This window comes from Canis lupus, chromosome 16 (genome assembly GCF_011100685.1).
Source record: "Canis lupus familiaris isolate Mischka breed German Shepherd chromosome 16, alternate assembly UU_Cfam_GSD_1.0, whole genome shotgun sequence".
Lineage (NCBI taxonomy): Eukaryota > Metazoa > Chordata > Mammalia > Carnivora > Canidae > Canis > Canis lupus.
In genome coordinates, this window is record NC_049237.1 from 1,645,346 (window position 1) to 1,658,332 (window position 12,987).

At 52.7% G+C, this 12,987-nt stretch overlaps 2 protein-coding genes across 17 annotated transcripts in view; one reads left to right on the forward strand and one right to left on the reverse strand.

The window, feature by feature from the left end:
• EZH2 (enhancer of zeste 2 polycomb repressive complex 2 subunit) overlaps positions 1-1,464 on the forward strand; it is a 65,646-nt gene extending 64,182 nt beyond the window's left edge. For all 13 annotated transcript variants that reach the window (XM_038559256.1, XM_038559259.1, XM_038559262.1 and 10 more), the window contains one exon: positions 1,135-1,464. In XM_038559256.1, the coding sequence (XP_038415184.1) occupies positions 1,135-1,195 (61 nt within the window). In that variant the 3' untranslated portion in view covers positions 1,196-1,464. The remainder of the gene's footprint in view (positions 1-1,134) is intronic.
• Positions 1,465-5,107: 3,643 nt separating this feature from the next.
• Positions 5,108-12,987, reverse strand: part of CUL1 (cullin 1) — a 93,003-nt gene continuing 85,123 nt past the window's right edge. For all 4 annotated transcript variants that reach the window (XM_038559272.1, XM_038559271.1, XM_038559269.1 and 1 more), the window contains 8 exons: positions 12,770-12,846; positions 12,308-12,439; positions 11,374-11,466; positions 7,674-7,721; positions 7,511-7,593; positions 6,970-7,075; positions 6,576-6,689; positions 5,108-5,624 (listed from right to left, as the gene is read on the reverse strand). In XM_038559272.1, coding sequence (XP_038415200.1) covers positions 5,544-5,624; positions 6,576-6,689; positions 6,970-7,075; positions 7,511-7,593; positions 7,674-7,721; positions 11,374-11,466; positions 12,308-12,439; positions 12,770-12,846 — 734 coding nt within the window. In that variant the 3' untranslated portion in view covers positions 5,108-5,543. The remainder of the gene's footprint in view (positions 5,625-6,575; positions 6,690-6,969; positions 7,076-7,510; positions 7,594-7,673; positions 7,722-11,373; positions 11,467-12,307; positions 12,440-12,769; positions 12,847-12,987) is intronic.

The following is a 12,987-nucleotide window of genomic DNA, read 5'->3' on the forward strand; positions in this document are numbered from 1 at the left end:
AACAATTACAGTAGTAACATCCAAGATCACCTAATATAAAGTCTGAAATTCTGTAAGAATGAAGGACCACAGTGACAGGCATGAAGTGAGCAAATGCCGTTGGAAATGGCACTGGCAGGTGTGCTCGATGCAGGGTTGCCACAAACCTTCAGTGCTTAAAAAGTATTTATTTGCAAAATGCAATAAACTGAGGCGTGCCTGTACGCCACAGGGACGTGGAGGGCCCCATTCTTCACCCCTCTGGGAGGAGCTGGGGGCCGCCGCGTGCACGGTCCTGCTGGGCCGCCTGCAGGTGCATTTTCAAGTCCGTGTGATCACGCTGTATTCACATAGGGTGTGCGGCATGCTTTTACTAGAGGTTGTTTCTAACCCTGGTGTATTTAGAGACTCCTTACTATTAGCCAAAGTACTTACTACATTGTTCGTATTTAGTATTAACGGTTAAGGCACGGTTGGCGCATTATCCTTCCTGGTCACCGCCTGGGTCCTTGTGGGGGAAGTCGCGCCAGCTGTCTGGGTGGCAGTGTGGTCCAGCTCTTTGAGGTTGACAGCATATATTTAAATTGCAACAGAGGACGTTTCAGCTGCATAAAATCCCATGTCTGAGTATTTGTCCCATTTAGAAGCTTCGCTTTTGAGCAGAGTTGTCTGGAACAAGCCATGTGTTGTAGCCCTATTCTTGGGGATGTGCTGCAGGGGTGAGGGCGAGCTGGATACCATACATGACGGGAGCCCAGGACACCCCCCTTCATGTGTGCACAGCAGCCGAGGCTCCCTTGGGGGCACCTTGGGCCTCCTGTTTGCCAGGTTCCGGTTCTTCACTTGGAGGCTGGGGCTGCTTTCCTGGCCCGACGTACGGTCTCCTGCCCTCCCACCGTGATGCATGCCCGCCCCCCTTCCGAGCCTTCTCGGGCAGGCCGGGGAGAAAGCGCGGGAGGGGCTGTGCTGACAGGTGTGGGCACGTCTCCCCTGCGGTAGAAGTAGTGCCACCGCCGTAGGCAGCGCCCACGGCCGGGCCTGTCCGCACGCGGGCCTTCGTAGATGTTTTAACACACACGCTGAGCGGAGCGGCTTGGTTGTGTGGGTCTCCCCCTGTGCTGGATGCTCACTCATTCCTTTTTCCTGCTGTTTCAGATACAGCCAGGCTGATGCCCTGAAGTACGTGGGCATCGAAAGAGAGATGGAAATCCCTTGACGTCTGCTACCTCTTCCTCCCCCTCCTCCTTTCTGGAACAGCTGCCTTAGCTTCAGGAACCTCGAGTACTGTGGGCAATTTAGAAAAATAAAATGCAGTTTGAAATTCTGAATTTGCAAAGTACTGTAAGAATAATTTATAGTAATGAGTTTAAAAATCCACTTTTTATTGCCTTCTCACCAGCTGCAAAGTGTTTTGTACCAGTGAATTTTTGCAATAATGCAGTATGGTACATTTTTCAACTTTGAATAAAGAATACTTGAACTTCCCCCTGTTGTTGGGTCATCAATGGTACAGATCTGTCCGCGGATTGATTTTAGAAAAGGGATGCGTCTCTAATGGGAGAACACGCTCACATTCAGCTCCCGGGATGCTTGGTCATTCTGTGAAGCTTAAATAGAATATATAATTACATAATCTGTGTATGCTACGTAACACGTGCCTATTTATAATTGACAATTTGTCTAATCGTAACTTCAGTATTGCCTATTAGTGAAAGATTCCCGCAAGCGACCGAGGCTGGCATCCTGAGGCCGCGGCGGGCGGGTCCCCTGGCACCAGAGCCTCTGAGCTGCCTTCTCTGTGTATAAAGTAACGGCAGGCCCAGCTGGCTACGGCGCGGAACCCCAGGGGAGGTTAGACACGCAGTCAGAAGCTCCTCACTACCAAGGTGCTGGGTGTGACCAAGCTAGTTTTCTTTTTTGAAGTAAAGATTAAGTGGGGTTGGGAGGGGGAGCGTGAAGGCCATGGGGTGCTGGCTCCTAGACTGACCGCTGTCATCCGTCTGTGGGGTACAGCTGCCTTTTCTGGAGTACCGGCTCCAGGTGTGATTTACATGATGTGAGAATATTTAATGTGAAACTAATTAAAAACCTACCTTTCTGGGGCACCTGGGTGGCTCATTCCACTAAGCATCTGCCTTTGGCTCAGATCATGATCTCAGGGTCCTGGGATTGAGCCCTGTGTCGGTCCCCCACAGGGAGCCTGCTTCTCCCTCTCCCAGCCCTGCCCCTCCCCCTGCTTGTGGTGTCAAGTAAATAAAATCTTTAAAAGCAAACCCACCCACCTTTCTTTCCAGTTATGCAAACACTGATAAGCCTCTCTGGTCCAGGCTGCATCAGCCGTAGCGACGCCAGTCGGAAAAGTTATTTGCCACTTTGCTTTTTTTGCAACGAACAGCCCTGGCGTCAGCTGCCAATCTCGTTTGTGCTGCTCGTGTTCTGGGCCACGTCTGGTTTGGAAGGACTCAGTGATGTTTGTCCAGGAGACGGCGCCATAAGCTCAGTTGGCTGCTGCTGCTTCCCGAAGGGCAGCCACCCCTTGGTGCTCGCCCTCAGAGGTGCATCCCCCACTTGGCACTCAGGTGAGCGGAGCCCATTCCTTCATGATCACCCAGTCGATGAGCGGCCCCGGTAGGACATCGGGACAAGGAGCTGCTTCCAGCCACAGTGTTTGTCCTGGTGGGAGCGCCCAGCCCTCCCCGCGTGTGAACAGCTGGGTGGGGCGTGGTCCTCGAGCCCAGGGGAGGTCTGCTCAAGACCCCCACAGACCCAGATGCATCAGAGAGCAGGGATTCTGAGCAGCACACACAAGCTTTCTGTACTTGGATTTGAAACATGCCTCGCGGGTCCTGTTGGCCGACGTCGTGAGCACAGGTTCTCTGAGCAGAAATACTGGACGGGCGCCCGGTCACGTGACAAAGGGCATCTTTGATCTGGTCGGGTTCAGGCTTTATAATGGGGCAAGGGTGGGGCACAGAGCTTGACCTATGAGGTGTTTAAACACCCAATTAAAGCCAAGATGTGGGGGAAAAAACTAAGTTCAAAAAGTGGGTGCTCTCCCCACCCCCAGAGCTCCCCACTGGGAGGTGAAAGCGTGTGAGCCTCGTGCTTCCTTCCCCACCTAGGGGAAACCCAGGAAGAGGACAGATGTGGGGAGCCGAGTGCTGCATCAAGATGCACAGATGTTCCAGGCACCGTTTCCCAGTTCGGGGCTCCCTCTAAGCCTTGCCTCCCTTGCCTCCCCTGGTCCTGAGGAACCACGGGCAGAGGACATCCGGGCCAGACCAACACCGCGCAGGCCCCCGTGAGAGCCCCGCCAGAGAACATTCTGCTTGTCAGTTACTCCCAGTCGGTACTTAGTCTCTGAGGAAAATGCAAACTACAATCCATCTAGAAGCTGCTTAACTATTTTCCAATATTGTCCTGGTTTATCCAACCTCCAGCCTTCACCGTGTCCGTCGCGAGGCAAAGTCCTGGCTTCCACGTCCACCCGGGTGCTCCACAGCTGCCCTCCTCCCCGCCAGCGCCACTCCCGTGAGTGACTATCGTGTCATTTCAGCTTGCACCTAAGTCATGAAGACAAGTTCCTAGTGTGAACGTTTTTTCTTTTTTTAAAGATTTTATTTATTCATGAGAGAGAGAGGGGCAGAGACCAGGCAGAGGGAGAGGGAGAAGCAGGCTCCACACAGGGAGCCCGACGTGGGGCTCGATCCCGGGTCTCCAGGATCAGGCCCTGGGCTGAGGGCGGCGCTAAACCGCTGAGCCACCTCGATAAGGCGGTTTACAAAAAAGTCCACGTGCACCTGTGAGGATGGGGCCGTTTGGTCCGCCGCTGGACAGGTGCGTGGACTGGCGAGCGGAGGCTCTGGTCATCAGATCCAGCCGCCCAGACAGCCAAGGGATGGGGATTGCTAAAGTGAGCTTCATCCAAGGGGGATTCAATTCAGAGACGGGTCAGCCTGTTTGATTTTTCACCCGGGTGTGGTGAAATCTGAATTTCTTGCAAAGGAAAATTAGGGACCAGCGTGCAGGGGGACGGGCCATCTTAAAAAGCCCTGGCGATGGAAACATTTAAAACTGCATCCCGGGGGCTCAGCGGTTTAGTGCTGCCTTCAGCCCAGGGCATGACCCTGGAGCCCCAGGATCGAGTCCCGCGTTGGGCTCCCTGCATGGAGCCTGCTCTTCCCTCTGCCTGGGTCTCTGCCTCTGTCTCAAATAAATTTAAAAAAATAAAAATAAAACTGCAGCCCCCCCCCCCCCCCCCCCCGCGTTCTCGAATGTTCTCTCCAAGGCACTGAGGGCTCCAGAGCGCAGGATAGGCTGGTTGCTCACAGGCTGCTGACTGCAGCCTCACCTTCCAGCTCCTACCCATTCCCTTGGATCACGAGCCCCACAGCCTGGATGCTGGTGGTGTTCCTTGGGCACAAGCCCCAGGAGGTCTCCCCAGAGGTGGCGGCTTGAAGGCGACAGCTGCAGTTCTCTGTTCCTGGGAGGGGTGGGAGCCGGTGGGGGTGGGGTGGAAGCAGCCCCGAGCGCTCCCCCTCCCCAGGACCCACTCACCTTGGCTCCGCGGCATCCGCAGCCAGTCTGGCCCCAGGAGGGGAGGGCCGTGGTGGGGACCCCAGGCACCTCCCAACCTGGGGTCTCTGCCGGTCTCTCCGGTGCGTGCTGAGAATCTTGCGGCGACTGGAAAAGAGGCGCTAGACACGGGAAGCTGGGAGCGGACCTTCAGCCTCCAGGTGTCAGCGGTCCTAATAGGTGCTGAGTGGAGTCGGGCACCAGGAGGCTCATCACTGGGGGGGCGTGGGGCAGGGGACGCCCGTCACCCTGGGGCCCCAACAGGCTCCGCCCCACCCCTCCCCGTGGCCCCCGCAGGCCGCTGCGGTCCCCACGAAGCCTCCCCCGCTGTGCGAGCCTCCAACCTGGGGTCCCGGCAGGGCCAGCACCTGCCCTCCTCGGGGCCGACCCTGCGGGCCCCCAGGGGCGAGAGGCCGCAGCGACCCCAGCGAGTGTGGCCAGGAGCCTACCGGTTGCAGCCTTTCTGACCACAGCAAGACACCGGATTGTAAATCTGCACCATCATTGTATATCTTTTATTTACATGTAGAAATTAGTAAAACTTAAAACCAAATGCGACTTGTACAGAAATCCTTTAATTTTCTTTATTTTCACACATTAAAAAATGAAACACACTATACAAATGGTTTTTCATAGCAGATTACACGTGGGCCCATTAGACTTGCTCTCCAAGTGCTGCCAGGACGACAGCTGTTAACCCCGTAGCCAACGTAGCGGTTTAGATGCAGTAGCATGCAGCCCTCAGCAGGGGAGGTTCGAGTCCCCTCTGTTCTTAAATTAGGTTAAATGGCGTTGGTGTCCATATTTACAGACTTGAAATGTATCAATCCTGAGCAGTTCTGATGTCCGGCTGAGGCCAGCGGGGGGCGGTTGGCCTCAGGTCTAAAAAGGGAGGTTCAAATGGTGGCAGGCTGGCTGCTATGAACTCGGGTTGTTCTCTCCACCGGGAACTCTTCGCTGCAGGTCGCAGTCAGACCCTTCTGGAAGGGTTAAGCCAAGTAACTGTAGGTGTCCTTTTCACCATCGACTCGCTCCAAGTATTCTTTCTCGATCAGAATGTCAATGCATTTCTGGGCATTATTTTAAGAAAAACAGAGGGAATGGAATGAAGAAAAACACACTTATTAGCAGAATGGAGCCCGGCCACCTCACCTGGGCTGTGCCCCTGCCCCTGGAGGCTCACTCGGGGACCCATCCCACCCCACGCGCCCTGCAGAGCGGCTTTACTTCCCAGGCAGCCCCGACCTCACTTTCTTGAGCCAGGAAACTACCCAGCTCCTCAATGTCCTCACGGGGAGGTCGCCTGGGGCCCTTTGGGGACAGCCCAGGCACGGCCTCCCAGCACCCCAAGACCCAGAGGGGGCCTCCCCCTGGCTGTCGGGAAGTCACCTCTCACTGCCACCCTCGGGGGCTCCGCTCCGTCCCAGCTGCTCTTTACCGAGTGGTCTCAGAGAGAGAAAGCCGCTGAGCTTCTATGTTCAAGAACCCACTAGAAAGGAGGCAAGGCGATGGCCCGGAGCTGCGGGCGCCCCCCAGGTAGGACCACAGAGCAGGGACAAGCGGGCGACGGACAGCCTACAATACAGACGAGAGGGTCCCCCGAACGTGACGCGGGGCCCGTCTTCGGACACAGCAGAGTGGGAGCCCTAGAAGCCCTGTCCGCACACCGAGCACCCCACAGACAGCACCGCCGCGGGCGGGACGCTCGGCGGGTCGTCATCCTCCAGGGAGCAGAGGTGCTGGCCAGGAGGCGGCCAGAGCGGAAGCTTCTGGAATGCCAGTCCCGTTTTAACCTCCTGAACTGGGGTCTTGGTTGTACAAGCGTGCTTACTTGGGCCCTCTAGGATGTGCGTGCTGCTCGGGAGATGGGACATGCCAACAAAAAGTCTAAAAAATTAAGCCTATTTCCTTCTGTAGAAACCTGGCATGGACGACTAAGCCGCGTTCTTTCCACTAGTCTCAGCTACGCCTTTGCTCTTCTCACATAATCAGCGCAGCGCTGCGGCTGCGGGCTCTGGTACCTTGATTACTGGGACCCGCGGTTTGAATCTCGAGGACAGCTGAGTGAGAACTTCTCCGAGCAGCTGCTGGTGCTTGAGGACCTTCCTCATCTTCATGATCCTCACGATGGCCGCCTGCGCCACCCACGGGGGAAACAGCACGTTCCCTGTTACAGCCGCCCTCAGACGCCCCGGGCAACCACCCCATGCACCGCAGGCAGCCCGTGGGCCACTCCAGGGTCCATGCTGGAGCCACGGGGGCCGCCCCGCCGGGACCCCTGCCCGGGCCTTCCGTGACCTGCCACCGTGTCTGGCTCAGCCGCTGGCGGCCACCCCGAGCCACGGCCACCGCACACGCCACCCACCGGCTTTGATCCGCCGCCGCAGCCCCAACCCGACGCGGGGCCAGAGTCACCTGAATCAGCAGCTTGCGGTCCTCCTCAATGTTTTTGTGTGTTGTTTCTTGTTCCTGCTTCTGCTCGGTTTTCATCGGCACATTGATGTTGACCCTTAACTTCTTACTGTCAAGAAACGCAGGAAACCAATCACTGCGGCTTCCAAAGACAGGGGTGGAGGGCTTCCCCCGGTTCTGAATCCCTGAGAGGCCTCCGCTCCCCTGGCCACCGCCTCCGGGAGGGCCTCCCCCACAGCCAGTGACAGGACACCTGCGTCACAGGAGCCCCCGTGCCGCCCTCTGGTCTCCCAAATTTTGTCAAATGAAATAAAATCAAGACCCTTGGACACAGAGGTCCAGACTCGCGAGCCCCCGAGGAGCTGGCTGCCAAAAGCAGGAACCACCAAAACTGGACAGGGAGTCGGGCGAAGGACACCTGGGATCCTGAGGCGGAAGCCCTTCCTGTGCCGAGGCCACCCCGCACACAGCCTCCACTCGCAGCCACGCGGGGGTGGGGGTGGGGGTCTGTGGTCTAGGAACACCTACTTAAGATTTTCCTTACTTTTTATAACCGAGATACAATTTTATTAAGGTATCTGGCTTCAATTCCACCTCATCAACATTCGCATTTTCGTCCTCCAGAACCTACGAGGAAGACAACCGTTACTACATGATGTCAGGAAACAGCTTCGTTCTAGCTGAACACAGAACATGCACAAACATACCAGTAACTTCGACTTCAATAAAATCTGTAGGACTTGTGCCAAAATGTCCTGCAGTTAAAGAGAAAAAGAGAAGTTAAAGAGAAAAAATGCACTTCTCTCTGCAGTAAAAACCACACGCAATCCCGTAGTTGGTTTTCCTGACACACAGCAGCCGCCCAAATAGAAGAATGTACCCGGGGGAGAGGGTTGCTTAAGAGGTCCCGACATCCCCTACCGCCACCAGCACCTCCTTTGAGTGACGCCAGCCCCTCTCTGGCCTTGATCACCTAGTCAGAAGAACTGACGACTCAGTTTTAAATATCAGAAACCACCTTGATTCCTCACTTCAACCCCCAGGAACGTATTCACCCCTTAGCTGTCCGACAGCTCATCCGGGACACAGATCACCACAAAAGCAACGCTTGAGGGCTTCTGGACCCCACTGTCCATTTCCTTCGCTCAACTCTTAGCACTGTGGGTGCCTCTGGCTATTTCCTCGCCTGTAACCATGGCTGGGGGGGCCACTTCTAGGCCCTTCTACCACTGTGTCCCATGACACCAGACGACAGCATCTGCCCGATGCCTGCATGCCACCTGCCCTCACCCCCTACCCCAAGGGACAGAGCGGGCCCACCCTTGCCTCGAGAGATCCCCATTCTGGTCCTAGGGTAAAAACCTACAGCTACAAAAGCGAGAGGCCTCTGGTCTAGTGACAAGCCTGGACCCCTCAAGCAGGATGGGGACAGAGGAGTCACTTGAGAGCTAAATCCGATGGAGGGACGATGTGTCCCCGGGAGGGAGCAGCCCTCCCCACAGGAAGTACTCCTCCTGGCAGAAGGCCGGCTACCCTGGCGCAGGGGCCAAAGCAGCGCCCTCCCCACAGCCTGTGGCGGCCTGAGCCTCTACCCTGATTTGAGGTCTTCTGACGTGAGAAGTGAGAAAGACTCTCACCCACAAAGGGGCAAGTTCATTTTGTTATCAGAATTTGCAGATATATTTTGGGCCAACTTGAGGCATGACTGAAAAAGAAATGATTCTCCTGACACTCAAAGAGACCAGTATCACTGCTGACAGCAAACCCAGACAAAAACATCACAACAACAGATCAATATCCCTATGAATGTAGATGTAAAAATTCTCAAGAAAATACCAGCAAATGCAGCCCACCATCATATAAAGAGTATTCTATACCATGCCCAGCTAGGGTTCACCCAGAAAGGCAAGGTGGCAACAATAAGAAAAGCCATCACTGTAATAGACTATATTAATAGACAAAAAGCACCTTTTCATCTCCATGGAGAAGCAGTTTAACAAAATTCAGCATTTTTTCATGATGAAAACACTAAAAACAAACAAAAACCCCAAAAATAGAGGGAACTTCTAATAATAGGAATCTAAGAAAAACCTATAGCTAATACCATGCTTAACAGTAACAAGCTGAAGCTTTCTCCCAAGATCAGGAACAAGACACGGATGCCTATTCTTATCACCTCTCTTCAACACTGTATTGGAAATTCCAGCCAAAGCAATCAGGCAAGAAGACAAAATAAAAAGCATCCAAGTAGGAGAAGGAAGTAAAACTAGCTCTACTTGCAAAGGACACGATTGTGTATAAAAAAAAAAAACATTAAAGAATCTTCAAAAAAACTAAATGAGTTTAACCAGGTTGCAAGATACACGATCAATATCCAATAATCAATTTTACTTCTGTTATCTACCAGCAAAAAAACCAATTCCACTTACAGTAGCACCAAGCACAATACTTAGGAATAAATTTATTTTATTTTTATTTTTTTTATTTTTATTTTTTTAACTTTTATTTATTTATGATAGTCATACAGAGAGAGAGAGAGAGAGAGAGGCAGAGACATAGGCAGAGGGAGAAGCAGACTCCATGCACCGGGAGCCCGACGTGGGATTCGATCCCGGGTCTCCAGGATCGCGCCCTGGGCCAAAGGCAGGCGCTAAACCGCTGCACCACCCAGGGATCCCACTTAGGAATAAATTTAACCAAAGTGCAAGACTTGCATACACAAAACTATGAAACACAATTGAGAGAAATGAAATGAAAGACAACCTACATGAATGTAAAGCTGCTCACGGTCATGGGCTGGAAGACCTACTACTGATAATGCAGAGGTACGCCCCACAGCAATCCAGAGATGTGATGTAGTCTCTAACCATGGACAAGCTAAATCTGAAATTCTTATGGGAATGCAAGGGACCCAGAACAGCCAACACAATTTTGAAAAAGAACACAGCTGGAGGTCTCAGTTTCAAGACTTACTACAGAACAACGGCAACCAAGACGATGACATATTGTCATAAAGACAGACATCCAGGTGACTAGAAAAGAACTGAGAATCCAGAAAGAAACCCATCCATCTGTGGTCAACTGATTTTCAACAAGGCATTACCAATCAACAGGGAAGGAAATCTCTGACCTTGAATCAGGGCAATGGTTCCTTAGATGGACACCAAAAGCAGAAGCAACAAATGAAAAAAGAGGCTCCATGTATAAAAAATACAGAATTCTTACAACAGTAGAGGGCAAATAAAACATGGGCATGGCCACAGGATTCGAACAGACATTTCTTCCAAGAACATATATAAATAGTCAAGTCAGGTTGAGGAGACAGTCAACACCATCAGTTGGTAGGGAAATGGGAAATGTGAACACAACCACAATGAGGTGTCTTCGTATCCACTAGCGTGGCTAGAAAGTAAAAAAAAAAAAAAAAAAAAAAAAAAGGGAAATGCAAATGTTGGTCAGGATGCGGAGAAACCAGAGCCCGGAGCCCTCATGCACTGCTGGCGAGCCTGTGAACAGGGGCGGCCACGCTGTTCCTCAATGAGCTAATCCACCATGACTCGGATATTCCACACCTCAGACATATACCCAAGAAACCTGAAAACGCATTCCTACAACAACGTGTACGTGAGTGTTCACAGCAGGACTATTCCTAATGATCAAAATGGGGAAACAGCCCAAATGCCCATCAGCTGGAGAACGAATAATAAACATAATGTGGTGCGTCCATACACTGGAACGTATTCCAGCCGTAAAACAGAATAAAACACAGATATATTCTATGACACGAAGAAACCCTGAAAGCATGGTAAGTGAAAGGCAGACAGAAAAGAAACACCACAACCAGGGACATGAAATGCCCAGGGTAGGCAAATCCAGAGACAGAAAGTTAGTTAGTGGTTGTCAGAGGCTGAGAGGAGAGGAGAGGAACGTGGTTATTGCTAAACGCTGATGAGTTTCTTTTTGCGATGACGGAAAGGTTCTGGGATTGGGACAGTGGTGGTGGCTGTATGGCCTTGTGAAAACCTTGTCTATTTTACGTACACCCTGAACGGCATACTTAAAAATGGCGAATTTTATGCATGGGAGATAAATGTCACTAAAGAATATGACTGATAGGAAGAATACCACTATAATTAAGTGACATGCAGGCTTAGTAGGAAAAGCCTGGCTGGGAAGAGGGTGAAGGATGGACTGAATGAACGAGGGAAAGCATGTGCTCACATGTGCATGTTATACCGAGTTTAAAAACGAAGATTTTTAAAAAAACAATGTGCATTACTTATAATCCTAAGGGAAATCACTATTTCAGGTCGAAGACCCCCAGGTCCTCTGTCCCTCCGTCCCCACAGCACTCGCCAGACCAAGGAGCCTGCAGCACACACGGGAGGCCGGGAGGCGGGGAGATACCATTTTGATTTGGGTGCTGTCCGTCAGCTGCTGCACGGCGTAGGCGTCTTCCGTGTTGTACTGAAGCAGGATCGCCATCTGGAACGTGGATGCCTTTGAGGCCCCACATACAGAAGAAAGAGAAGCAAAATTACATGCGTGGAAAAACCTCCAAAAATATACAGCCGAAGTCTGAAGAACTTATTTATGAAACAAATTCTGCTCAGGAGATGCAAAAAACCAAGTAGCCCCACAGAAAAGAGAACACAAAGTGTCAGGACTCCACCCTGCTGCGACTCTTCCTGGAGGCCGTCCTCTCCCAGCTTCCACAGGAGAGAACGCCCAACTCTCTTCTATGATGTTTCACACACATAAATACACGCTATTTATGCTTCCACATTCACTGAAATTTTGGCTCTGCCACATAAGCTAGGGTCCCGAGGAAGTGCCTTAAATGACCCTGGGCCTCAGTTTCTCCTCCGCACACTGTGACAGTAGTCACACGGGGCTCCCTATTCAGGACTGGGTGCCACGGAGGGCACTGGGGGCCACTGTTAACACGAAGGTGTCCTGCCGAAGGGAGAGGGCTGCTGTCATAACTAAGTACCCACAACTCCGGCCCCTGAAGCTACACGTTTGGTGTGCATCAGGCAGGAGCCATGCCCAACGCTTATTAAACATGTTACTGCACTAGCAGTCACTGCGCTTCCGAAGCGGAAGCACTAGCACCCCCGCCTCACGGAGGAGGGGACAGAGGCATCAGTCAGTAACGGTCACCCTCAGCGAGAAAGCATCGGATCTCAGCTCACCTGCCCCACAAACTGCGCTCTGCCACAGGCCTCCCTCTCGACCGTGGCGCCCACCGCTGGACTCTAGAATTCTGGAGTTCTAGAATTTGTTGTACCCTTGTTTAGACCTCAGACCATACATCCCCCAAACAGAAAGGTGACCTTACCTGCAAAGTGTACCTATTTTTGAAGCAGTTGGTTACCAGTTCCCCTTTGGACAGTTGATATAACCAAGTCAGCTTCCGGCCGCTGTGACGGCTGGCGTAGAAAGCTGTGAACCGCTGATAACTGCGCTCCAGCTGGATCAGAGGATACAAAAGGACACACAGCGTTGTGAGGAGCGTCTGCCTCACCACGCAGCACAGCATCGTTCAGTAAACACAGTGCTCCAGGGTCACAGCACAAAAAGCTGGTGACATAGAAGTGAAATGCAAACATCCGGTGCTTGACTCCTGTGAAGCACTCGGGCATTTGAGGGTGCCATCGAAAACCATCCCGGACGTGAGGCCCGCAGGTTGCCATTGGGGTGAGCGGCACCTGCCCGCAGACACCGCCCCCCGCACCCTTTCCACACCCCTGCACTCATCTCTGCTCAGAGTTAACAGGATGCGAGACAAACCCACCCTTACCTCTGACGGCAAGGCAAACGTGCAAGACTGCTGGAAGGGCCACGACCCGGAGCTTAGCACTTGGATACTGAAATCCACTGGGGCGGGAATGAAAGTGCGGGAACACAGTTAGTCTCAGAAACCCAACAATGCTGCTGCTCAAATCAACGTGGGCTGCTTTGCATGGAAGGAAACACACTGACTGAAAAACCCTGCTGCGGTATGAACGGCAGAACTGA